The sequence below is a fragment of the Doryrhamphus excisus genome, linkage group LG9, assembly GCF_037039965.1.
Source record: "Doryrhamphus excisus strain RoL-2023G ecotype Guam linkage group LG9, RoL_Dexc_Guam_v1.1, whole genome shotgun sequence".
NCBI lineage: Eukaryota > Metazoa > Chordata > Actinopteri > Syngnathiformes > Syngnathidae > Doryrhamphus > Doryrhamphus excisus.
Genome location: NC_136365.1, coordinates 4572987 through 4599129, shown reverse-complemented (window position 1 = coordinate 4599129; position 26143 = coordinate 4572987). Strand labels below are relative to the sequence as shown.

Genomic DNA, 26143 nt, shown 5'->3' with positions numbered 1-26143 from the left:
ATTCATTCATTTCACCTCACCCTCGTTCACAAATGTTAATGCTGTCAATAAATGCACAGAGGTGAGGTTTAATAATGTTTAAGGTGTGTCCTAAGACTTGACTGTCTATATGATCGAATGTCACCATTTCAAACTACAAAAGCCAGAAAATTAAGGATAGCATACTAAAAGTATTAGGCCACCATAAGATACGTATGTTGTTAGAGCACAGACCTATACCCCAAACTGTGAACAAACATAAGTAAAACAAAAAGGGCATGGGGTGCCAAATTCATGTTTTTATTTCCCAGTCAACAAGGCTAGAGGTGGCTCAATGTGTGTGTGTGTATGTCTTACCGATACTCTGCAGGTGATTTATTCCCTCAATATGAAGAATGAGGAACAGGAGGCGGCCCTGCAGGCCTTGAACCACGCCCACGACGAGGAGCTACACCGCATCCTGATGGAGACATGTCACGAGGGGGAGGGGTCGGCGCTGAGGACACGACTCCTTCAGCTGCAGGAGTCTCTGGATGAGCAGCAGAGGGTTGGAGCACAGGTATGAGTATGGGTATCTAAGTCCTTGAACATGTGTGTGTGTGTGTGTGATGAATACACACCCAACCCATCATAATGAGTCAACCTCTTCCAAGGCCGTGCTGTTTTTGCTGTAAATTTAATATGAGCTGCAAATAAAATCCGCATCTAATGTGTGCCACTGTAATCAACCCAGTGCAGTGGATGAAGCACTTAGCCCATTCTTCATGTGTGGTTTGCATAATGTGCCTCAATAAAACATACACATGAATCATATATAACTGCATTAGCTGCAATGAAATGGATTAAGAACATTTTTTACACGTGAAAATCATGAAGAAAAGCCCATGCATTTGTCCAAAAATGACAGCTAGAAAAAAACAAGTTCAAACCTCATTAGATCGTGCAGGTGTACCGAAATGTATATGCACAGTTCCCATCACTTGACTATGGAAACTACCGTTGTATTTGTGCCATCTCCGAGTCTAATTTGGAATTGGACCTTGCCCGAAGTAGATCAGTTAAGTACCTAGGGGTCTTGTTCACAGCCACACAGTTGGCTTTAAGTAGTGTATTAATAACATGACAAGACGTGTGCTATATTGTACGCTAACCAGAAAATGTATGCAAAACAAGGCTAATGAGCTTCAGGTTAATTCATTCATTCATTCATTTTCTACCACTTTTTCCTCACAAGGGTCACGGGGGTGCTGGAGCCTATCCCAGCTGTCATCGGGCGAGAGGCGGGGTACACCCTGGACTGGTCGCTAGCCAATCACAGGGCACATATAGACAAACAACCATTCACACTCACATTCATACCTATGGACAATTTGGAGTCACCAATTAACCTAGCATGTTTTTGGAATGTGGGAGGAAACCGGAGTACCCGGAGAAAACCCACACATGCACGGGGAGAACATTAAAAACTTCACACAGAGATGGCCGAGGGTGGAATTGAACCGTGGTCTCCTAGCTGTGAGGTCTGCGCGCTAACCACTCAACCGCCGTGCCGCACCAGGGTAATTCAAATAATTAGAAAATATTAGGGCTAAGAAGTGTACCCTGTGATTGGCTGGCGACCAGTCCAGAGTGTACCCCGCCTCTCGCAACTGTGATAGGCTCCAGCATGCCTGCAAACCTTGTGATCATAAGCGGTAAAAATGAATGACTGAATGAATGAACAAAATATTGGTGCAAAGAAATGTACCCTGTGATTGGTTTGTGATCCAGTCCAGGGTTAACCGTACCTTTTGCCCGAAGACAGCTAGGATAGGATCCAGCATGCCCGTGACCCTCGTGAGGATAAGCAGTATCGAAAACAGATGGATGGGGCTAAGAAGTATTTGAATTTTTTTTTTAACGGAAGCAAATTATCCTCTTCTTTTTCTTCTTATGCTTCCTAATGAGCAATCTATATAAATTAAAGAAAACCCCAAGTCAGTACCTCAGCAGCCATGAACCTCACCGCACATCACTGACCTTATCCCTGTCTCCGCCTCCAGGTACAAGCCGACTTTGAGTGCTTCCGCATGCATTCAGAAGAGAGAGAGCGGGAAACTGAAGCCGAACTGAGAAGAGATTTTGAAGACAGGCTCCAGGCTGCAGAGGAGGACCTCCAGGAGGCCAGGTCCCACATCAGCACCGCTCAGGAGGAGAACAAGCGACTGAGCAAAGAACTGGAAGAAGCCGAGGAGAGGATCCAAGAGTTGAGTAATAAATGTGAGGTCCTGCAGAGAGATGCCAAGGAAGAAAAAGAAGAGGACGAGGATGAGGCAAAAAGAACGAAAAATGAGGTGTCCCAAAGAGTAAAGGGACTCTTGGAGGAAGTCAACATGCTGAAGGAGGAAAGGCATCAAAGGGAGGAGGAGAGCAGCAGAGCAGCGGAAGAGGAAAAGGAACAATGGGAGCAAAAGATACAAGAGGAGAAGGAGACCTTGAGGAAGAAGATGGAGGCTGAATGGCGGGAGGAGCAGCGCAAGTGGGAAGAGAGGGAGGAAGAGGAGAAGAAAGGAATGCACAGCGCTTTAAGAGAAAGAGTAAAGAGGGCCGAGGCAGAGGTGGAGAGCCACCTGGAGAGGTTGGCGGAGAGCACAAGGAACACCGTCAAACTGCAGGAGCGCATCCAGGTACCGTTTCATCATACATTTTTACACGTTTCAGCAAGTCTTTCTTTCCTTCTTAAGGGGCCATCCATAATTTTTCATTATTTTCCCATTATTTTCACAAGAGTACAAAGAGTACTCTTTTGAGCACCCCCCCCCCCCCCTAAAAAGAGTACAATCCCAAATGAAAAATGTTGATAGGTCCATGACCAACTGACCCAATACAGCCAGGAAATTCCAACATGTCCAATAGTGTTCTCTGGCTGTATTTTGGGACTCTGGTCAATCAGTCACTGCCCATCAACATTGTATTGAACATCAAATGCCTCTTTTTTGTATTTTTCTTTCAAGAAAATACAAATGTATTACAAATTTGGTCTTTTTGTATTGTTCTTTCTATCAAATGATACATGTAGAAAAGTCCTGATGCACTTCGGAACAAATCCGCCCTGCTCGATTCCTTCGATTTGGAACCTTTCCAAGCCGCCTGGCCAGCCGCTACAGCGTCCTTCCGCTTTCTTTCCGAACGCACAAAGCAGTAAACATTGATGTATTGTTCGTATGCATTGCTCGGTGAGCGATTAATGGCAGTAATTCTCTTTTTGATGAACGAAAATAGGTAATCGAAATCACCGGGGTCGGCCATTGTCTGATTGTTGTGTTGGAATGCAAAGCACGCAGAGCCACGTGGAGTATCGCGTGGACTGGTACGCTCTCATGTTAGCATACGACGACAGGGGACCAGTCTATTCGCGCTAAAATTTGACTGCGTCCCGCGGTTCGAACATACAGACAGCGACATTTTCTGGTTTTCAAAAAAGCGTACGTTGATGTCTTAACCCCCTCCCCCCCCTCGTACGGTTTGTACGCTCGTGAAAATTTTGAAAATTATGGATGGCCCTTAAAGAACATATATACATGTAGATATAAAATTCTAACTGCTTCTGAATCTCGACTTGCACAGCTGCTGTCTAATGATGTTTACATTGCAGCCTCCTGTCTCTGATGTTCTCAGCTAATGACCATCGCTTGATGTCTATGGCTGACAGAGAAAGGAGATCTTGCTTGTCTAACCACAGGCTGCGCTCGCCGAGTGCTGTTTCCACTGTCAGCTAGCCCTAAATGAGACGTTTGCACAACACAGAAACGCTGCACTACCACCACCACCACCACCACCAAAGTCGAGCTTTTAAAACACCCTCCCCAAAAGCCAGTAGGCATACATCTGACATAATTCCTCATGGCAGCGCCATTAAAGCCTTGCAGCTTGGCTAGAAAGCTAGAAATGTTCACTAGCTTGCTCTTGTGCTTGTTTTTTTTTTTTGCTCCATCCTCATTATCCGTGTCAAACTTACTGTCATCTTGTGTTTTTCTCTTCTGTGCCCACATGCCACCATCCCTCCCCACGCAGAACCTGGAGGAAGAGCTGGAACTCAATCGGAAGCGAGTGTCCGAGGCTGAGGGCGTGGCTAAACGGGCAGAGGAGGAGCTTGCTGTGGCCAAAGAGAGGCTGCTGCTGCAAGAAGATGAGCTGCAGACAAGAGCAGGTATTTGAACGTAAAATATTACAGTATTTATTTACAGTAACTACTGTCATTTCGGGTGTATAAGCCACACATGCTAAATTTTGAGGAAAAAACTGATTTGTACAAGCTGCACAGGACTATAGCATGAGCTATGAAAAAACGAGCTTGTCGACCCATTTAAATTGCAGGAGGTCAGTACTCAATATAACAGTCTGACTCACAGGGTCATCTTACAAAGAACACTAAACTCATCACACAGCAACTTAACACTCATAAGGGGCGCCTAATATACAAACAAGCACCAATATGAGTTCTATCTATCTAGCCGCCCATCTATATGTGTGACCAACTACAAAGTCTGACAAAAGCATGAGGATTATTCCACCACTGTGACGCTAAGGGGATGATGTAGTTCCATTTGTCAAATTTAAGCTTGAGGTGGTGCGCCGACATCTAAGCACGAATGTCTTTAAGAAGCTTAAGAGACGTGTCCCTCAGTGTGTTTGTCAGAACGAAGAAGGAGATCACATGGTTGAGATAAGGCTGCAGTTTTTGAAATAAAACTGTTTTTAGATTTGGAAAATGCTTATTGTGTTAGGTTCGTTTCTATCGTCAAGATAGTGAAAGTGAAAGTAACATTGACTGATACCAGTAGAGTAGTGCTGTGCGGATCGATCCTGTAATATCGATACCGGGCTCTTAATCGAAACATCAATAATTCAGTCATTTGAGTTAATGCATATCATTGAGAGGAACACAGTGAAAAGTAACTAAATTATTGAGATCTTATACGCATTTGATGGGAACTGCTTTGCCTTCTAGAGTGAGGGCGTAATGCAGGTGAAACGATGGCCGATCATAAAGTCACGTGTGAACTGTGAATTTCTTTTCATTCTTATAGTGTTTCTTCATAATTAATGATTAATATTTGAATGGTTTTATTGTTTAAAACACAACTTTTATTATTATGTCCTGTTTTTTTCTGTTGTGTATCAATTGTGTGTCAATTTTGGCATTATGAATTATTCTGACTGACCTTTTTTTGCAGTACATTTAGCAAGTGAAGATTGCTTTTATAGTTATTAGCCCATATTTCCACACAATAAGTAAGATAAGGTAGAACCAGAGAGCAATAAAGAGTGTGGAGTGATTTCTGATTGAGAACAAGTTTTGCTTTGTTCAATACTGAAATATTTCTAGCCACCTTATGTTGTATTTATAATATGAGGTTTCACTTTCGTTCCTCGGTGGGGAAATTGAGGCACAGTGTCGAGGAAGCCTGGTTAAAATGATAATGGTAATGGGCCTAGGAGTGAGGCCTGAGTTGCACCGTCAGATATAGTGTTGCAGTAGGAATCCATTATTGTCCCTTAAGGTAAAATCTGCAGTGATATAGTCTGTTGGGCTCTTTATTGGACTGTACCACTACAGGGGACAGTATGTTTTTGTCAAGGGTACAATAGCAGTACTTTTGAAGGTACCCAGTTCAGTCAAAAAGACATTAAAGGTTCACCATTAAAGGTTTAATGAGGCACTAAAACAACACTGTTAATCAGAAGGTTGGGGTGTGTGTGTGTGTGTGTGTGTTTCAGAGGAGCTGCTCAATGTGGGCTGCAAGGTGTGTGTGTGCGCTGATGTGGAGGACCTCAAGAGCCAGCTAAGTCGTCTGCAGAGTAGAAACAGAGAGTTGGAGCTACAGAGCAGTGGCAGGAACAATGACCACGCCCGACAGATCCGCCAGGTAACACACACAATTTTACATGTTAAATTAATGTACGTGTGTTAATATTCATTAAAAAATACCGTATAACCTGGTGATATTTTTTGGTATTTAAAAATATGGCATGAAATGTTCACGTGTACCTAATGAGGAATCTTTTTCAGCATGCAGAGGCCTTGTCCACGTTGCGTTCCGAGATGGTGAGAGCCCAGACCGAAGAGCTTCGCCGCATCCAAAAGCACGCGGACGATGAACGGGACAAACTGCAACGGGAGATGGACAAGGAGCGAGAGAACCTGCAGAAGGAACGAGAACAAGAAAAGAGTCACTTGGAAAAGGAGAGGAACCGACTGCGCCGAGAGAGAGACGAGGAGAAGGATGCAGCGCGAAAAGAGGCAGAGGAGGTCAGAGAACAACTGAGGGGAGAAAAAGAGGAGGAGGTAGAGCTTCTACGCAAGGAACTGAACGTGGAACGGGTCAGAATCCGCTCCCAACTGGACAAGCGCTTGGAGCAGGTGGAGGTGCAGAGAGCTGGCCTGCAGCAGAAGCTGGAGGAGGAGAAAAGGAGGTTGGTGGAGAAGGCAGACGAGGACAGGAAGCGACTGAAGGAGCAGGTGCGCAAGGCCATCGAGGAGGTGATGAGGAGACATGCGGCTGAAGTGAACAACATCCAAGAAGCTCTGAGCTCCGAGAAGAAGACCAACCAAGAGGTGAGACACATGACACTGACTTCTATTATTATCTTACAATGAAAATCACATAACGTTTTGGGTTTGTTTATTAGAGAAACTGCAAATAGACACATTTTAAATTAATGAATTAGTTCCACTTGGGCAGTCAATGTAATTTCACTTGTTCATGTGCTCAATTCCATATGCATCTCCAGAAGGAGTACCTGAGTAGTTTTTTCTGCTATCTTTTTTAGTCTTTTCCTGCTATCTCTATCCTTGTACAATAATCACTAATTTTCATTAATTGGTTCAATACCCAAGCTTGATAAGTGAATTTCCGTGAAGTAGCATTCATTGTTTATAAATTAAATATTATCGTAGCACATGGAAAACCTGTTTAGGACGTTCTAAATAAATTTTTTTTGGTGATTAAAAATAATAACTCGTATACAGCATAAACATCTACAGCAAGTGGTTGAAAGATGCCCATTGAGAGCGCAGAACTCCGCCAAACGCCATAGTTCCCCCCCTATTTTGTGATTTACACCAGAAATAATGCATTTATTTTACTAACATACATTAACAACATTTAGTTTCTTTGACCATATAAACATAACTTGGAGGAGTTTGAATGACGAGAAGGCTAACAATGCTAACGTTAGCATGCTAACACCTAGCATAATAGCGGTAAGTGTTTTTATAAGTGCCTATCTCTGACAATGCTAGAAATGGTAGTATAATTATGTTGGCATACTAACATGTTGAGATTAGCATGCTAACACCTAGCAAAATAGCGGTAAGTGTTTTTATAAGTGCCTACCTCTGACAATGCTAGGAATGGTAGTATAATTATGTTGGCATACTAACATGTTGACATTAGCATGCTAACACCTAGCATAATAGCGGTAAATGTTTTTATAAGTGCCTACCTCTGACAATGCTAGGAATGGTAGTATAATTATGTTGGCATACTAACATGTTGACATTAGCATGCTAACATCTAGCATAATAGCGGTAAATGTTTTTATAAGTGCCTACCTCTGACAATGCTAGGAATGGTAGTATAATTATGTTGGCATACTAACATGTTGACATTAGCATGCTAACACCTAGCATAATAGCGGTAAATGTTTTTATAAGTGCCTATCTCTGACAATGCTAGAAATGGTAGTATAATTATGTTGGCATACTAACATGTTGAGATTAGCATGCTAACACCTAGCAAAATAGCGGTAAGTGTTTTTATAAGTGCCTACCTCTGACAATGCTAGGAATGGTAGTATAATTATGTTGGCATACTAACATGTTGACATTAGCATGCTAACACCTAGCATAATAGCGGTAAGTGTTTTTATAAGTGCCTACCTCTGACAATGCTAGGAATGGTAGTATAATTATGTTGGCATACTAACATGTTGACATTAGCATGCTAACACCTAGCATAATAGCGGTAAATGTTTTTATAAGTGCCTACCTCTGACAATGCTAGGAATGGTAGTATAATTATGTTGGCATACTAACATGTTGACATTAGCATGCTAACACCTAGCATAATAGCGGTAAATGTTTTTATAAGTGTCTACCTCTGACAATGCTAGGAATGGTAGTATAATTATGTTGGCATACTAACATGTTGGCATTAGCATGCTAACACCTAGCATAATAGCGGTAAGTGTTTTTATAAGTGCCTACCTCTGACAATGCTAGGAATGGTAGTATAATTATGTTGGCATACTAACATGTTGGCATTAGCATGCTAACACCTAGCATAATAGCGGTAAGTGTTTTTATAAGTGCCTACCTCTGACAATGCTAGGAATGGTAGTATAATTATGTTGGCATATTAACATGTTGACATTAGCATGCTAACACCTAGCATAATAGAGGTAAATGTTTTTATAAGTGTCTACCTCTGACAATCCTAGGAATGGTAGTATAATTATGTTGGCATACTAACATGTTGACATTAGCATGCTAACACATAGCATAATAGCGCTTAGTGTCTGCTTAAGCTCATATTTATGAAAATCGCAAAACGTATGCGAATACTAGCATCACTAACATGCTAATATTAATTATATGCACAAATGCTGAAAATGGTCCTATTTTGCGATGTTAAAGAATCCCTAAAATGATTGGTCCAGACCCCCAAAAATGTAATCCAGTCTTTCATATCCCATATCTCTTTCATATTCCCATTTTCATATCCCCCTGCACTTTTTCTATGCGCTGCGTTTGGCAGAGGTAATAAGCCAAATATCCTTAATACTCTCTGTGTATTGTACTATGTTATGACGGCTAGTGGTGGTCAATGGTGGTGTTACCTTCCAGTGCTTGAAAATTAAAATATTAAAATTAAAATCGAAGAATTGATTTATGGATGTTGTTGAAAGGTGTGTGCACATCTAGAGGAGGAGAGGAGAAGAACCGGGGATCTTCATGACACACTGGAGAGGGAACGAGATGAACATGAGACAAAGATTAAAGATGCCAACAATGAGGTAACGTGTATTTTTTTGGGGGGGTAAATATACCTCCGAAACATGATGACATCACCTGCAAAACCTCAGTCGAGCCCCTTTCACATTGACTGTAGAAGCTTTTTTTGTCTTCTTTCAACCATGTTGCGTTTTTGTGTAAATGGCACCAACATGGAATATGGGGGACAAAGCTGGACTGGCAACTTTCCACCATGGAGATAGTATCCCAACCTAAATAGAAACATCACATTTGTCTCCCACCCTCTTGAGTTGAAGTATTTGAAGTATTTAAGTATTTTCTACACGTTATCAGACGCTTGCACAACATTGTTCCGTGTCGCTGTGTTACCGTAACTAATGTTACGGGTTTGATGGGACTATTTTTCAGGCTTCTCTACTTCTTCCTGTTCGTGACAGTAAGCTCTATGTTATAGATCTTCCGTTTGAAGACTGTCATCCAACAACAAGAAGAGAAAGACAAAGTAGCATCAGGGGCAGCGCCCCCATGTGGACCGCGGTGCTTACGTTTGCAGGACGATCTGCAGCACAGCCAAAGTCGTTTGACTGCGATGCAGGAGGAGGCGGAGAAGCAGCGGGAAAAACAGCAAAGAGAGATCGCCTCCCTCAAGGCAGACAAACACCGGCTAGAGGAGAAAGTTCTAGAACAGAGTCGACTGACCACAGAGAGGAATATTTTAGAACAGAGTCAGCGGAACACAGAGGACCGCATCAGGTAGGAGAACCGAATCAAGGCCAACTGTACTGTTTTGCTTGCATTGTGCTGAGCAGCCATATCCGGCTCTGTGGTTACCATCACAAAAAGTCAAGCACACATGTATTTCTTCAAAGCTTTCTTTACCTTACTTCCTGTTTGCCACACGACTGCAGGGCAGAGTGTGAAGATCGCCTCAGAGCGGAGTTCCGCATCGAGATGAACGCTGCCGTGGCTGAAAGCGAGCAGAGGTGGCAGAACCAGGAGCAGGAGCTGCATAGTCAGATGGCTGATCTGCAGAGTCAGCTGGATGAGATGCAGGTAAGCCGTCTTCGTTCCCCTCCCCACAGTGCTGTGTCGACGAGAGAGCCCGAAGCAAAGCAGATGTTTTGCCAAAATGAACTCTGCACAGCCTGCACACAATCTCACAGTGTTCAATTCCTTCCACATTAACCTCAACAGTACTTACTTTTAGGTAGTAACGCCTCAATTATTACTGCTGCAACTGATCAATTATTGTTAATCACTTTTACATTATACATGTGTGACAAATACACTTTATTCATTTCTAGTACACATGACTATAAAATGTGTACCATTAATACACAGAAGGACAAGATCACAGATGACGCCTCCCCAGGGAGGTGTTGAGGACTCAGGGAAGACCCATGACACATTGGAGAGACTATGGGCTCTAATTTTTGGGGCGCAGCACAAGGTGGCGCAGGGTGGCAACCCACAATTTGGTCCATTGCACCACTATGCGCAGATCTTATATCATAAACCAAGTGGTTAGCGTGCAGACCTCACAGCCAGGAGACCAGGGTTCAATTCCACCCTCGGCCATATCTGTGTGGAGTTTGCATGTTCTCCCTGTGCATGCGTGGGTTTTCTCCGGGTACTCCCACATTCCAAAAACATGCCAGGTTAATTGGCGACTCCAAATTGTCCATAGGTATGAATGTGAGTGTGAATGGTTGTTTGCCTATATGTGCCCTGTGATTGGCTGGCGACCAGTCCAGGGTGTACCCTGCCTCTCGCCCGAAGACAGCTGGGATAGGCTCCAGCACCCCCTGCGACCCCCGTGAGGAAAAAGCGGTAGAAAATGAATTAATGAATTTTTGGTCTGACTGCAATGTAAATGTAATGCCTAATTATTTTAATTTGAGTTTCACATTATTTTAGAGTGGGATGGACTTATATTCCACAAATTAAGATCAGTAGGCTAGTGATATTTGAGAACAGTATTATACACTCTGATGAATACTAAAAAAGCTCCTTGTTCCAATAATTTGTCTGGCTCATGCAGACAGAGAAAAACAAAGAAAGCCCTGAGAACGATTCCCGCGTCAACCCTGAGATTGACAAGCTGAAGAAAGAGGTCCAGGAGACCAAGGAGATCAACAAGAAGCTGAGGGAACGGCTGCAGGTACTCGCACACTTCCAAGGTCTCATCACTGTGACATTCAATTCTTGCAAAAAAATCAAATACATTTGCGTGTCGTAGGAACCTCAATGTCAGTCATTAGTTGAGGAGCGACAGAGTCATGCCGTGCAACTGCAAGCCATGGAGAGACAAGCCAAAGAAGATGTTCTGTCCGAGAGGAACCGACTACAGACCATGCACCATCTGGAGTTAGGTAACACATGCACACACATACAGTATAGTGCATGATCAATAACATTCACCGGTATACACAAGCAAGTGCACACACCACCGATAGACATAGCAGGGATTATATATTCAACAGTGAAGTTCTTATCGCCATGGATACATTTCACCATGGCAACAAGCAGAAGGGTACCTGTAGTAGTAAGCTGAACGGATTCTTCTGTGTGTGTGTGTGCGTTTGTGACATAAGATAAGCAGCGAGCAGAGCTGACCCAGCAGCACACAGAGTGGAGCAGACAGATGACCCAGAGACATATGCAGCAGATTGAAGACCTTCAGGCTCAGCTACAGGCACACACGCAGATGATGGCACTGCAACAAGTAAAAACACACATGGCTGTTGTACCGTACGCATCCATCCTTCACCTAAACGTGTGTGTATGTGTATGATAAGGACCTGAAGCAGCAGAACCAGAACCAAGTGTTTGAGAGGCAGCTGGATGAGAGTCGTTGCGCCATGCTGGAGCTTCAGAGAGAGAATGCAACACTCAAGAAGCAATTACAGGAGAAGTAAGAGTAAATATATATTTTTTAAAAACATGTTTTAGGCAGGTCGAGTGGTTAGCGCGCAGACCTCACAGCTAGGAGACCAGGGTTCAATTCCACGCTCAGCCATCTCTGTGTGGAGTTTGCATGTTCTCCCCGTGCATGCGTGGGGTTTCCTCCCACATTCCAAAAAAATGCTAGGTTAATTGGTGACTCCAAATTGTGAGTGTGAATGGTTGTTTGTCTGTGTGTGCCCTGTGATTGGCTGGCGACCAGTCCGGGGTGTGCCCCGCCTCTCTGTCTCAAAGACAGCTGGGATAGGCTCCAGCACTGATGTGTCACAAAATTATCACTGCGCCAAGTTGAACATGCGGACACCTCCCCTGATGCACCACCACGCAGCTCAGTCTACCGAATTGGTTGGACGAAATTACCACTGCGTGGTGTGCGCCCACTCCGCCACCCTGTGCTGCGCCACAAAATTAGAGTCTCCGACAAACATAAATCAATGCAGAGGGATCTATTTTGAAGCAGTTAAAAAAAAATAGTGGCTGTAGGCACCGTCCTGATCATGAGTAATATATTTACAATATACTATATATATATATATGTATATTTTTTTTTTTTTTGATTGACACTCACTTTAATGCAGAATATATTTGCAGGGGTATTTCCATTCGTCCTTGTCTTTACAGATCCATTCAAGCCAACCCCAAAGTCGAAGAGAAGGAAGAAGACAACGTGGAATTGCGAAAGACCAGAGATGCCCGCCTGGAAGAAGAAGCACAGAGGCTGAAAGAGGAAGTGGAGAAGCTGAGGGTGGAGATGGAGAAACTGGAGGAGTCCCAGAAACTGTGGGAGGAAAGGAAAGAGGAGGATGATAAAGAGGAGGAAGGGGAGCAGGAGAATAAGAATAAACCAGCAAATGAGGAGCGAGAGGAGGATGAGAGCAGGAGAAAAGAGCTGGAGGAGATCAGGAAGGAGCACAAGAAAGAGATTCAGAATTTGGTGTGTGAATACAACGGTGCTCAGATGCACCTGCAGGCTCGTATCGTCGCTCTGGAGAACGAGTAAGCACAACATACCTTGTGCATGTCAGTGAGTTAAAAACATGATATGATATGTGAATATACTCATTCACCTTAACAGGCTGCGTGAGCGGGAGGAGCGATGTCGGAGGAGAGAACCTCGATGTGATGACCTCCAGCTGGGGAAACTTCAGGAGAGATTGGCAGAAAGAGATCAGCTCATTAAACGATTAGTGGTGAGACAACACACACAGGCACACATGCAATTAAAAAAACTGTTTTACATCAAACTAATTATTAAAATACATACTGTCCGGAAACGACATAGAAACTGGATGGTTGGTATACACCTTTACTCCTATGCAAACATTCCAAGACTCCCTATAGCAGGGGTCTCAAACTCAATTTACTTGGGGGCCACTGGAGCTCGGGTCTGGGTGAGACTGGGCCGCATCAGGTTTTCCAAAAAAAAAAAAAAAAAAAACCTCAAAAAAAAAAATCAATCAATCAGTAATAAATAAAAAATATAATAATAATAAAACAGCAAATAATAAAAACTTAAGAAACCACATATAGTTGGTGGGTAGACAAATTATTTTTTTCAGATTAAAATTAACAAAGCATTATTAGAGCCCTGTTGACATGACAAAACACGACTATAGTCACATTTATACTCTTTTTATTTACAACATATTGCGCAACTGCAGGGTCTCGAGACACATGCTAACTCGCAAACTAGAGAGCTAGCGACCTAAACGGTAGCCTTCAAGTTATTTCCTTTAAACTTAAATAGCCAAAAACTTACCACTTCCACACGGATAGGGAGGATAACTATTAACAGTTATTTAACCTTTAACATGAACATTAATCAAACGTAGTCACTTTTTCTGGGTACATGATACCATACAGCATCCATATCAAACATTAAACTTTCATATCAAGGCGGGGGCCTCAAACTAGTGTCCTGCGGGCCACATTTGGCCCGCGGGCCGCGTGTTTCAGACCCCTGCCCTGAAGCATGTTAGCTCAGGAGGAATGCTGAGATTGAATTGTGGCAATGGACGTAACTCATAAAATGCTCTTTAAAGTTGCAACTGTGTGAGGCAGGGCATATTTTAAAAACAAATCTTTTTGCCAAGTCAACCTTCCAGACACATCAACAACAACGTCCTTCTTCATCCTTCCTTCCCTCCAGGAAGAACGGCATCAGCTGCAGCTCCACCACCCTGTTGTTGGGGACAACAGCAGCCCCAGGCCCCGGGACAGCAAGCCCTGCCCCGGGAGCACCACGCCAACAATGAGGGTAAGTGTGTGTGTGTGTGTGTGTGTGGTCATGCAAATAATGAGTTCATTAAAGTGAACTTCTTCCGGCCAGAAGGGATTGTTGGATTCAAGCCTAGTTTTCTTTTGGGAGCATGGCATAGAAAAGTTGCCAATCTGGACCACTTAATAAAGCTTTGTGGCTTGTGAGTGTATGCGTGTATGTAAAGTCACATGTTCAAGTACAAATTGCATAAACATTACTAAGCAAAAATCTGTATTACAAAGAAAGAGGCGGGCGGCACGGCGGTCAAGTGGTTAGTGCGCAGACCTCACAGCTAGGAGACCAGGGTTCAATTCCACCCTCTCTGTGGAGTTTGCATGTTCTCCCCGTGCATGCGTGGGTTTTCTCCGGGTACTCCGGTTTCCTCCCACATTCCAAAACATGCTAGGTTAATTGGCGACTCCAAATTGTCCATAGGTATGAATGTGAGTGTGAATGGTTGTTTGTCTATATGTGCCCTGTGATTGGCTGGCAACCAGTCCAGGGTGTACCCCGCCTCTCGCCCAAAGACAGCTGGGATAGGCTCCAGCATCCCCCGCGACCCTCATGAGGAAAATGAGCCTATCCCAGCTGACTTTGGGTGTACACCCTGGACATTAATATTCAGTGACTAACACGGAGCAGCTGTGGTTACAGATATAGTTTACCACCAGTGAGTGAATAATGGGTTAACTTCATTGTGAAGCACTTTGGGTGCCTTGAATAGCGCTACAAAAAAATCCAATCCATTATTCATTTATTCTACCGCTTTTTCCTCACGAGGGACACAGGGGGTGCTGGAGCCTATCCCAGTTGTCTTCGGGCGAGAGGCGTGGTACACCTTGGACTGGTCGCCAGCCAATCACAGGGCACATATAGACAAACAACCATTCACACTCACATTCATACCTATGGACAATTTGGAGTGGCCAATTAACCTAGCATGTTTTTGGAATGTGGGAGGAACCCGGAGTACCCGGAGAAAACCCACGCATGCACGGGGAGAACATGCAAACTCCACACAGAGATGGCCGAGGGTGGAATTGAACCCTGGTCTCCTAGCTGTGAAGTCTGCGTGCTAACCACTCGACCGCCGTGTCGCCCCCAATCCATTATTATTATTAAAATATATAATAATAATTGTTAATTACTGTATTTGCATCCACAGACAAAGCATACGGCGTCGCCTCCTCGTGGAAGCACCATCTCCTGCTCGGGTGCTTACGACCGCCTCCCTCCTTACTCATCGTCGTCTTCCACACTGCCTCACCAGTCCACCTCCCACGCTCACAGCTCCCCCCACTACTCCACCTCGTCTCTTCCACACAAGCACACCTCCCTCTCCCTCAGCCGACATTCCTCCCCCTCTCTGCCCCGCTCCCCAAGATCCCGAACCTCCTGCGTCCCTCCCACACCGGCACCCACCGCCCCGCTACCCGTCTGCCCCTCTCCACAGACAGGCATTCGCTACGTGTCGCCATCCTGCCAGGAGCCATATGCGTATCTGCAGGCGCAATCTATCAGGTAGGATTTAATAATATATTCTTGTGTGAATTCATCTGACAGCATCAGGGACTTTCTTCTTCCGCTTCCTAATATAACATTTTGTGCTGACTATTAAACGGTGCATTATTTATAACCTCACTTTCTAGCAGTCGTTTCTGTTCCGTGCCCACTTTATATAAAAGGACCTTTATTTAGTGACAGCTGCTCACTTTGAAAAATAACGGCCCTTTATTCTACTGCGCTAAATAAAGACACTAGAGAACGCAAAAAATAGGTCAAACATGTACTTGAGCGAGTACAGGCAGCAACCATCTGCACCTTTCTTCACTTAAAGAGCCCATTCTAACTACAACTGAGTGGAATATTATACAAAAAGGAATGCACTGTAAGGGTTGTAAGGATGGCTGGCGACTGCCTTTAACTGTCATTCAAGTGTAAAAGTAAGTTGGTCACTGTTTATTAAGACATGAAAATATTTGTACTCACCTTTTGAGGGTCCAGGGAAGGATTGCTTGAAGGATGCACATTTCATGTGTCACACTTTCTAGCATTTGTAATGTCATAGAAGTACAAAAAGAAGTTAAGTACTGTATGTTAAAACATGGAAACCGAAGTAAATTGTGTACTCACGTGTAATGAGCAGGCAGAAAGAGATTGAGTGGTTGTATGTACATCTTATTCTCCACAGGAATTGTTGTCATTGTCACATAGAGGATCTTTGATCAATGTAAACTTATTGCTTCTGTTTTAAATGTACGACTTTTGTGAGGTACTTATATTGTAATTATTAGTAAAACTACTCATATCATATTTGGCATATCTTTGTTGAAATATTTATTCATCATTCATTCATTTTCTACCGCTTATCCTCACGAGGGTCGCGGGGGGTACACCCTGGACTGGTTGCCAGCCAATCACAGGACACATATAGACAAACAACCATTCACACTCACATTCATACCTATGGACAATTTGGAGTCACCAATTAACCTAGCATGTTTTTGGAATGTGGGAGGAAACCCACGCATGCACGGGGAGAACATGCAAACTCCGCACAGATATGGGTGAGGGTGCAGCCCTGAAATATTTATATTTATATTTTATTACAATTTCAGGGGTAGTCCAAGTTGAATGTTTAAGCCAATTGTAAATGTGATCCCACTGACATTCCATTTGATTTTGTGTTTGTGTTCTAGGGGGCCTTACGTGGAGCAGAGAGGGACTGAAGCGCTAAAACAGGAGTGGTTTACCAAATACTTCTCCTTCTGAGCACAACTCAACAGTTCATTGCTTCTGCAGCCTGTGTGAGTGTGTGTGTGTGTGTGTGTGTGTGTGCGCGCTCTTCACAACATCCATCTGGGAACTCCACCGATTTTACACACGGACAAAGACAAATCAAAATGGATTGCAGGGCTGAGAAGGAACAACGCAATGCTGAAAGCAAAGAGATGCTCCTGTTGCATTGTAGGTAATGTAGTATCCTGACATGATTTCTATACTGTATGTATATCTGGTTTGTTGCATTGATTTTGAAGATATATGGAGCATTGTGAGAGATACTACAAAATCGGTGGAGTGCTCTCAGAACAGACCCATGGGCTCATCACCAGCAAGGCCATCTCCAACATTGCCTCAAACCTCAACCAAAAAGTGCTTCTCAAAAAAAAAAAAAGGAAAAAAAAAAATCTGACCTCTTCTGGGCCTCCTGGATCTTGTTTGTGTAGTTTGAAATGTCTCCATGTTTTTTTTTTTTGTAAAGCAGTCTTCCTTTTTAAAAATTTGCTTCAATGTTATCACACGGTTATTGAAGGCAAATCTGTCCATATCGCCATGTCTTCTACTATGGAGGCATTCCACGTATCCAATCAAGATCCGCATTAATACCACACACACACTTCTCACCATACCAAAATGAAGCTTGTTTTGATGCAAAAATGTAAGATAGTCTTAATGAACAAATTGAATAAATATTTTGTTTTTCTACTTGATGCTTCTTCATGTGCTGCTCAGTCCAAATGGACGTTCCTTAATAAGCACTATTAACACCCATAATCCATATTAGTATGGTATTAAACCATCCATTTTGGATGGTTTTGAGATAGGCATTGGAATTAAAGCAAAAATAAAGTTACCGGGGGTTGGTATTGATGTGCTATTGAAACAGGGGGCATGTTTGGAATGCAAAACTGAACTGCAGGATGTTTTTGTAGAAATATGTTGTTCAGTACGTTGGAATGAGGCTGGAAGCCGTTCCACTCGTTACTGTGATGGACAAAACCATCAAATCATCATTAATACATCATATAATACAAGTGACTGTTGGAGATGTTATCAATGACAGACCCATTCTGCTTTATCATTAACATATAGATATTAAACTGATAATCTCCTTGGCTCATGAAGAGCTCCTCGTCCTTTAAGATATCACACATGCACATGCCCAAGGTCTAAGGTCAAACAAGTCCCCCACTATGTAGCTGTTGTCTGGGGAGACACAAGCACCAGACTAGATTGCCAGGACAGGCTTTTATTGCATGCCTGAATTATCTCAAAACAGCCCAATAATCCCTTATAAAAACACGTGCTATTGAAAAAGGGGGCATTTTTTGAGTGCTTCTGTTGCACAACTGAACTTCAGGATGTTTTGGTGGAAATGTGTCAGTTCCTTTTGTGTGTTCTTGGTGCCCCTTCCTCCCGTTCCACGATACCTCATGGCAAGCAGCTTGGAGCACAAGTAGTGGAGCCACAGCACGTTGGAATGAGGCTGGTAGCTGTTCCAGTCGTTACTGTCATGGACAAAAACATCAAATCATCATTAAAACGTCACATAATACAAGTGATTGTTTGAGATGTTATCAATAACCGACCCGTTCTCCTCTCTCATTAACCGATATATATCAAACTGGTAATCTCCTTTGCCCATGAAGAGCTCCTCGTCATTGGAGATGTCGCAGGATACTGTGAGACCATCTGGAGAGGGAGAGATAAGCGTACAATGCAGTCATTTTGCAATCAAACATATAAGTCGACATCTGAAGAACTCAACTGACCAATTTCCAGTCTGGAGAGAGAGTAGTCGATGATGCGCACAAGAACACCTTTTGTTTCCACAGAGTGGCCTGTTCCGTTCAAGAGGTAGCTCCCAGTCTTCTCTTTTGTTGTTTTAACCAGGACGTTGCCCCAGTGGAGATCCCTTTGCAAAGAAAGCACAGGTTGACAGAGCCTCTAAAAACATCCACAACATATTTCCTTTCCTGTAGTTGCTGGAGAGAACTGTATACATACAAAATGTGCTTACAGCCAAGGCGGTGTTGTTATATATCATTTCCATTTTAGCAAACATTTTCACCCCTTGCTTTTTTTTGCTATTTCCCTTTTCTCAAACTTTCTCAAAAAGTTTTTCTTTTCTTTTTTTGATTCTTAGGGCATTCATTCGCAATGTTGTTACATTGCATTCATCTAGTTTATGGAATGGAATACTGTTCTGGCAGTATTCCATTCTGGAAATTTGAAAGTGACGGCAAACTTTGTGTGTGTGTGTTTACTTTTGTAAAAAAAAAAAAAATTAAAATTAAAAATAATTAAAAAAAAAAAAAAAAAACCCAAACTGAAAAATTGTAGTCCCTTACACTTCCTGTATTTGGAATAAGTTCAAAATAAGAGCATGCCCCAGTACCACATGCACAGTTAAGCCATTTAGTCCACATTTTTCACTCAGAATACTGAGTTAGAGCGGCCCATCTCATTCAAAAGAGAATAACCCCCCCCCCCTTATTCAACTCTTGTTCTGTTTCCCCACATATTCAGACAGCCAACCCAACTTAAAAGACAGTTTCTTTGTTTTTTACTTTAGCTTGGTGAGTGGATGTGCAACTACCCGTTCGTTTCGGTTTTTAATTTTTTATTTTTTTTACAAAAACGGGTCAATATGGTAATCTTGCCAACCAACCAACCAACTTTGCATTTGGCAGAGGTAAAGTACTTCCCAAAAGTCAACACGTATACAGGGTCAGGTTAGTAAAGTAACTGAACAGGCTGTGTACCTATGTTCAAAGTGTAGCTGCTGCTCAGCCACAGCCAAGGCAGCGGTCACCTGATGAAGGATACTCTTTGCCACGCCCAGCGACGACAGCTTGAAAACACAATATGTTGGCATGATGAGCACAAACCAGTCTCTTTCAACAATACACAACCAAAAAAATGTTGCTGTGATGTGTGTTTATACCGTTCCATTGCTGTTCTCGAGGTCGACGCCACCAAACTCAAATTCCAGGATGATAAATAACTGCTCCTTTTTGAAGAAACCTAGACAGTACAAGAGGAAGTCTGTGAATATTCTGATTCATGGGGGGGGTCACTATATTCTGAGGGCATTGAATCGGTCCCAACTGGACTGTTTGGGTTGTCACAGAAGACATTTCAACTCTCATCTGGTCTGGCTTCATCAGTTTGTGCTCATGACTAGTTTGTGATCATGGATGCACCTGAAATCAAACATGTCTGTGTCATTTTATTTATTTGAGACAAGATTATTGAATTGGTCCGTGTTGCTGCAACTCAAGGATTTATTTGGAGGTGTACGTCACACTGCATGTAGAGACTACACAAAGAAAGTGAAAACAACAAAATGCATGAAAAATGTGGACCAATACTAGTGACACTTGTCAACTTCCAGTCACGAGTTTTGTCCCAACTGATCGTATTCGCTCACAAGGCAGCTGGATCACTTTCCAGAATTACTTAACTGTTTCTAGGACCTTTTTTTGTCATTTTCCATTACTGCAAAATTGGTTAATCATTTTTCAGGTTTTCCTGCACGTGTGGGAAAGCTGAAATACCTGGTCTGTCGTTCTCAGATCCCTTTTCCTGATCGAATGTGTCCCAAGCCTTGAGGAACTCTGAAGGGTAACAGCCTCGGACACAGTGAAGACTACAAGGGAAAATAAAACTACAGTCAGAAAAACCAAATACACATGGCAGGGTTTCTGCATGACAAAATAAAAGCCTCCACAGCCTCTTAAAAATGAGTGCTCTTGACAACTTTACCATTAATTTAACAGTTTTGAAATGTTCTCAGTTCATGTTCTGCTGGTTATTGAAAAACATGGAATAAATAAGCCATAAAAAATGTTATTTGTCATCTTTTTTTTTTAATGCAGATTGCAGATGCACCACAGTTTTAAAAAGAATAATAGGGGAAACCCTGCATGGGTCAGCAAATGTGCAAACAAGACTTACTCATTGAGTCCAATAAAGCTGCTGGTCTGGTTCTGCTGTTGGCCCTTCAGGCTGCTCAGCTCCCTGCAACAATGCAATATTGTTTACAAGCTCATTGACGACGGGATTTCAATAAAACTGCAGTGTGAGCATGAGTCGTGCACACTGTAAAATGTGGCGCCATGTTAATGGAAGTAATTACTTGGAGATGATAATCTCATGGAGAATCTCTCCTAATGTCTTCTGGTCTTCTCCATTCACCTTCTCATTGCCCTCCACTGGAATGACCTATTAGGACAAAAACAGTTTTCATGATTGTTTAAAAGGGAAAAAAGTGCTGTTTTAAATGACTGTTATACATACTTGCATATAAATATATCTTAATGCTATTAATAGTTGCTGGAAACAAGATATAAAACGCTTACAATTGTAATCACTATATCCAAGTCAAGCACATTTTACAGTGAATGTTCTTATCATAGCTTTTTTTCGCCGTGAAAACATTAGTGGAGCACATCCAGTGCAAATGAGCAGGTGACATGATGTGTGCACACGTACTTTGAGCGCAACCTTGTCTCCTGAGGCGTTGCTGGTAGAGAAGACTTCACCAAATGTTCCCTCTCCAATCTTGACACACTGTTTCATGCGTTGAGGGGAAATGCATTCCTTCCAAGGCAGCGGGCCGTGCTGGCCGCACTCCGCATACACTTTGTCTGCATCAGACATGTCTGCGTCGTACATGACCTGGTGTGCGCAGAATGTGACAAGTGTGCATTTCATTAAAACTGGACAGTAGTGCGGCACGAATCGTGATTTTTGTCAAATTCTTGGAAACTATTTTGTCTTGTTTACATTCAAAGAAATTACACTGCTTATTATCATTCGACTCTTGTTCTGCTTAAAAGGAGATATATTATGCTTTTCCACTTTTCTGACCTATTGATGTGGTATTCTCATGCTCAATGATGCCAAAGTTTCAGATAAATAGCACTTGGAAGTGACGTTTGGGATGGCTCGGTTTCAAAGAGCATTCTAACAGAGGCAAGTTTGTGATGTCACAAACTCCTCCATTTTGTGTGCAACCCCAACGGACAGGATTTCGATCTATGTGGATTGGTTCTGTTGTGCCAAAGTACTGCATCATTCCTACCTGGCTGATGTCTGCCGGTACCGGCCTTTTGCAAGACTGCGGCGTGAGGAGCACTGAAAGAGAAGGGCAGTTTGAAACATGCACGAGGACACAGCTCATTAAGCAGCACATACGACAGCGTACCTTTGCGGTGGATGGAAAGCGCTGATTTGAGACGATTCCAATATTGTGTGTGCGGTGTGAAGTCTGTCAGCAGCGACGAGAGGTTGAGTGAACATGTTCTCACCGGGGTTGAGAAATTACTTGGATGCCTGAGAAGTTCCTGCAGAGAAGCGCATATGACCAAGTTAGTCACCGGGGAAACGGCAACATCTCTCTTTATGCTTTGAAGATATTGCAGAGGATGTGATGTTACAAGAGTGGCAAAAGTTAAGCCCATGGCACACAGGAAGTCGGATTACAAAGATCTGGCTATTTTGAAAGTTATGTCTGTTTGTTATGTAACGCCGGGAAAACTGCTGATGGAAAGTTCTGTGAAGAATTTTGAAAACTGCAAAAATGAAGGATAGTCTATAATGCAAAATATGTTTAAGGAAAGACGATCATGCTCCTCGTGGCACAATACAAAATAAATTAAAAGGTGGATATACTTTACAAAGCAGTTAGTATACAATTGATATAGCAGTATAGGTTTACTATCTACAATCCTTGCAAATAAAACAAGTGAGCACCAAGAGAAGTTCTTGCATACTGTCAAGCGTGGTGATAGTAGTGTCATGGTCTGGGGCTGCATGACAGCTGTCAGTATTGGGGCGCTATGGTTCATTGAGGAAAACAAAAACTCCAACATATACTGTGAAGTTGTGAAACTGGGCTGCAGAGCTGCTTTCCAACACAACGAGGACAAAAACACCTCCAGGATGACAAGTGTATTGCTGAGAAAGATGAAGGTGATGGAGTGGCCACATATGTCTCCAGACTTGAACCCTCAAGTAGATGGAAAGTGGAGGAGTGCAAGTGTTCATACAGCTTAAGTCTTTCTCCTCCGACCCCTCCCCAGTCACCACAGGTGTGCCCCAGGGCTCTGTCCTGGGGCCCCTTCTTTTCATAACCCATCATCTCCCCCTCGGCCATATCTTCCGTAAATTTAACATTCACTTCCACTGCTTCGCGGATGATACCCAGCTCTACCTTTCTTCCAAACCTAACTCTACACTCCCACCCCCCCTCCCTCACCTCCTGTCTCTCTGAAATAAAATAATGGTTCACCTCCAACTTTCTGAAACTTAATAGCAATAAAACTGAATTCTTACTCATTGGCACCAAATCCACCTTATCTAAAGTTGACTCCTCCTCTCTCTCCATCGACAGCTCCTTAGTCTCCCCCTCTCCTCAGGTCAAGAGTCTGGGTGTCATCCTCGACAGCACACTATCTTATCTATCCCACATCAATAACGTCACAAGGTCAGCGTACTTCCATCTGCGCTCCATTAATCGTCTACGCCCCTTCATCACCCTTATATTGGTGTTTTTTTATCTTCTGTACAGCGACCTTGGGTGCCCTTAAAGGCGCTTTTAAATAAAATGTATTATTATTATTATTAAGGTGTCCAGCATACACCCGCTCTGTGATGAGGCAAGGCAGTTCTAGATAATGGTGCATTGTTCACTGTGAGGTGTAGTCACTTATGTTGCCTGCTATTTAGACAATAATAATAATAATGTTATTTTTTGGTAGATAGTAAATCTATACTGCTGTTCAATATGTACACTGTACTCTAAAGCACATCCAAGCTTCATTTCTACAGTATTTTCATTCGAGGAAATGTAAGCTGTAATGATATGGAAGGTAACTGTCGGGCGGGCACCTGTAGATCTTTGGGTTGCGCCGACACCAGATCGTTGATCGTGCAGTCGGCGGCCCTCTGTGCACCCCTCCTCTTGAACTTGTGCGGCGTTTGGACCCTACTGTCGTTCTTCCATCGACTCACGCTAAGACCGCTGACACACGCCTTTCGGGTCGTACCCGGCCGGCCAGTTAAGGGGCTCTTCCTCTTTTTCTTCTTTTTGCCGAGTATATTGAAATCTTTTCTGAGGTTTTTGGAGACCGTTTCGTCCGATGCTAAAATGTTGCCAGATCTTGATGACACTTTTTTAATAGAATCAGAGTCTTTCTTCATTAGGACTGAAGGATTTATGAGTGACTTAGGCTTCGGGACTTCCCATTGCAGGTCTTTCAGTTGTGCTAAAGTCTGCCTCTGGATCCTTACTGCCAGGTTGTCAGTTCGACACTTTTGGATCAACGCCATCTCAACGCTCAGTGATTGTATGTCCACTGTGTCTTTGTCATTTCTTAGTCGTCCTGTAGATGTCTTTCTGTGGACCAGTGCCGTTTCAAACTGGGATGAATCCAACATTTTAACACAATCATTGCCTTTGTTTCCCAGAAACACACTTTCTGCACCCTGCTCTTCTGTTGACCTTTGTAGAGGACTGCTGGCTGTGAATTTGTCAAAGCTGCTGCTGGTAGACCGAGTAGATTCAACATTGCCCACTAATGCAGACTCCGCCATGAATTCACCGTCTCTGGAAAGTAATAAGGGTGACAGTGATAGGTTGACAGGACTATATGACAGTTCTGACTTGGAGTTGTTGCTTGTGGATGACTGGTCGCTGCTTCCTGCAAACAAACTGGCATCAAAAGAAGATTGCGAGGATGACCGCAGGTCAGCGCCAACTGGTTGCCGCTCGGGTGTTTGTCTTTTAAGAGTGGAACCAACAGAATCCAAGCAGGAGGGGAGGACAACCTGCCTGCTAAGTTGAGCTACGCTGAGGTGGTCTAACCTCTTCACACTCACAGTGCAGTGCTGGGTCAAACACTTCTGCTTTACAGCTTCAGTGGGTGACACCAAGTTGTTCAATGCCGACACAAAGCAGCTGCTACTTTCACTGTCTGAAGTCAGATGTATGCTTCCTAATACTTTTGTCTTGGAGCGTCCATCAGTCTTGTTCACACTCTCTGGGTGTGAAAGGTCATCTGCTTGATTCATCTGTTGCTTCATCTTCTCAAAGGGTGGAGCAGAACATGGCTGCCTAGGTGAGTGCAGGTCTTCTGGGAATGTGCTTCCACCTATGCGGCTGACAGATAAGGATGAGGGATTGAGGGACTGATCCATGATTGTGTCGGATACCAAATTGAGCAGTTTGCTGGTCGGGTAGGCAGAGGGTGTAGAGCTAAAAATGGGCTTCATGGTCTCAGGCCCAACACTGTGATTTGCCGACTCATTGAGGAGAATCTCTTGCAAGGGGTTGATAGCCAAGCTGCTGTTGGAACTCTCTGTGCTTGAAACCAGCCTTTTCCTCTTGGGAGAGCGGATGATTAGACTATCCTCCCCAGAAGTAAAGTCTTTCAGAGAGTCAAGCACAATTGCTTTTGAGAGTTTGGGTTTGGTAGCAACCGAACGCTGGCGGCAGGTCACAAAACGGCCTAAACGATGAGGAATACTGCAGAAAAAAGAGGGCAGCAGAGATGACGTTTCTCAATACTTTGTTATTGAGTTATGTTACTCAATACAGTGCCTTCTAAAACTATGGCTGCTTATCAAAGTTGTAGGAATAGTAAATAACAAAAAGGAAAACCTCCATTGAGTTTTATCATTTCATTAGGACTTTGTTTTCATCATCCAAGCTCCCTCTTAACCACAAACATGCTCAATAATGTTCATGTCTGGTGACTAGCCTGGCCAATCGTGGAGCATCTTGACCTTCTTCACTATCAAGAACTGTGATTTGGAGGCTGAAGTATGAAAAGGAACGCAATCTTCCTGAAGAAACTGTCCTTTCTTGTAACTTGGATAAGCGACAAGGCTTTTGTCAGGCGATGCACAGTTTACCAGTACTAAAAAGTACTTACCTTGAAGTAGTATTGACCTGAAGTGGATTTGGATGCCGTTTTGTTGAAAACATGTCATCTTCACTCTCACTGGTAATGGATAGATGCAGCTCTTTCTTTCTCACTGGGATGGCTGCCACAGAGGCAGGTTTTCTTCTTCTGCAACAAGAAAGATCAGGTCAGATTAGAGCAGAGGTCTCAAACTTGGAGGCTGCTGGA

The 26143-nt window shown here is 43.2% G+C and overlaps 2 protein-coding genes across 3 annotated transcripts in view; one reads left to right on the top strand and one right to left on the bottom strand.

The window, feature by feature from the left end:
• fam184b (family with sequence similarity 184 member B) overlaps nucleotides 1-20839 on the top strand; it is a 28409-nt gene extending 7570 nt beyond the window's left edge. Inside the window, exons 2-18 of one of the 2 annotated variants that reach the window (XM_058082665.2) lie at nucleotides 350-538; nucleotides 2022-2645; nucleotides 4033-4168; nucleotides 5740-5888; nucleotides 6032-6577; nucleotides 8932-9039; nucleotides 9453-9751; nucleotides 9907-10051; nucleotides 11040-11159; nucleotides 11238-11370; nucleotides 11593-11723; nucleotides 11797-11912; nucleotides 12584-12958; nucleotides 13038-13152; nucleotides 14112-14219; nucleotides 15388-15743; nucleotides 16922-20839. In XM_058082665.2, coding sequence (XP_057938648.2) covers nucleotides 350-538; nucleotides 2022-2645; nucleotides 4033-4168; nucleotides 5740-5888; nucleotides 6032-6577; nucleotides 8932-9039; nucleotides 9453-9751; nucleotides 9907-10051; nucleotides 11040-11159; nucleotides 11238-11370; nucleotides 11593-11723; nucleotides 11797-11912; nucleotides 12584-12958; nucleotides 13038-13152; nucleotides 14112-14219; nucleotides 15388-15743; nucleotides 16922-16994 — 3723 coding nt within the window. In that variant the 3' untranslated portion in view covers nucleotides 16995-20839. Of the gene's footprint in view, nucleotides 1-349; nucleotides 539-2021; nucleotides 2646-4032; nucleotides 4169-5739; nucleotides 5889-6031; nucleotides 6578-8931; nucleotides 9040-9452; nucleotides 9752-9906; nucleotides 10052-11039; nucleotides 11160-11237; nucleotides 11371-11592; nucleotides 11724-11796; nucleotides 11913-12553; nucleotides 12959-13037; nucleotides 13153-14111; nucleotides 14220-15387; nucleotides 15744-16921 lie in introns of both variants that reach the window. The other variant, XM_058082659.2, reaches the window with a different exon arrangement.
• Nucleotides 18128-26003, bottom strand: haspin (histone H3 associated protein kinase). Its single transcript, XM_078793125.1, has 14 exons — nucleotides 25946-26003; nucleotides 25777-25828; nucleotides 23901-25536; nucleotides 22216-22354; nucleotides 22093-22145; nucleotides 21501-21686; nucleotides 21145-21230; nucleotides 20964-21026; nucleotides 20564-20655; nucleotides 19951-20030; nucleotides 19769-19857; nucleotides 18776-18918; nucleotides 18593-18695; nucleotides 18128-18511 (listed from the first exon to the last, which is right to left on the bottom strand). Exons 1-14 carry the CDS (start codon nucleotides 26001-26003, stop codon nucleotides 18310-18312), a joined length of 2982 nt encoding a protein of 993 aa, XP_078649251.1. The 3' UTR covers nucleotides 18128-18309.
• Between the last annotated feature and the right edge of the window lie 140 nt (nucleotides 26004-26143).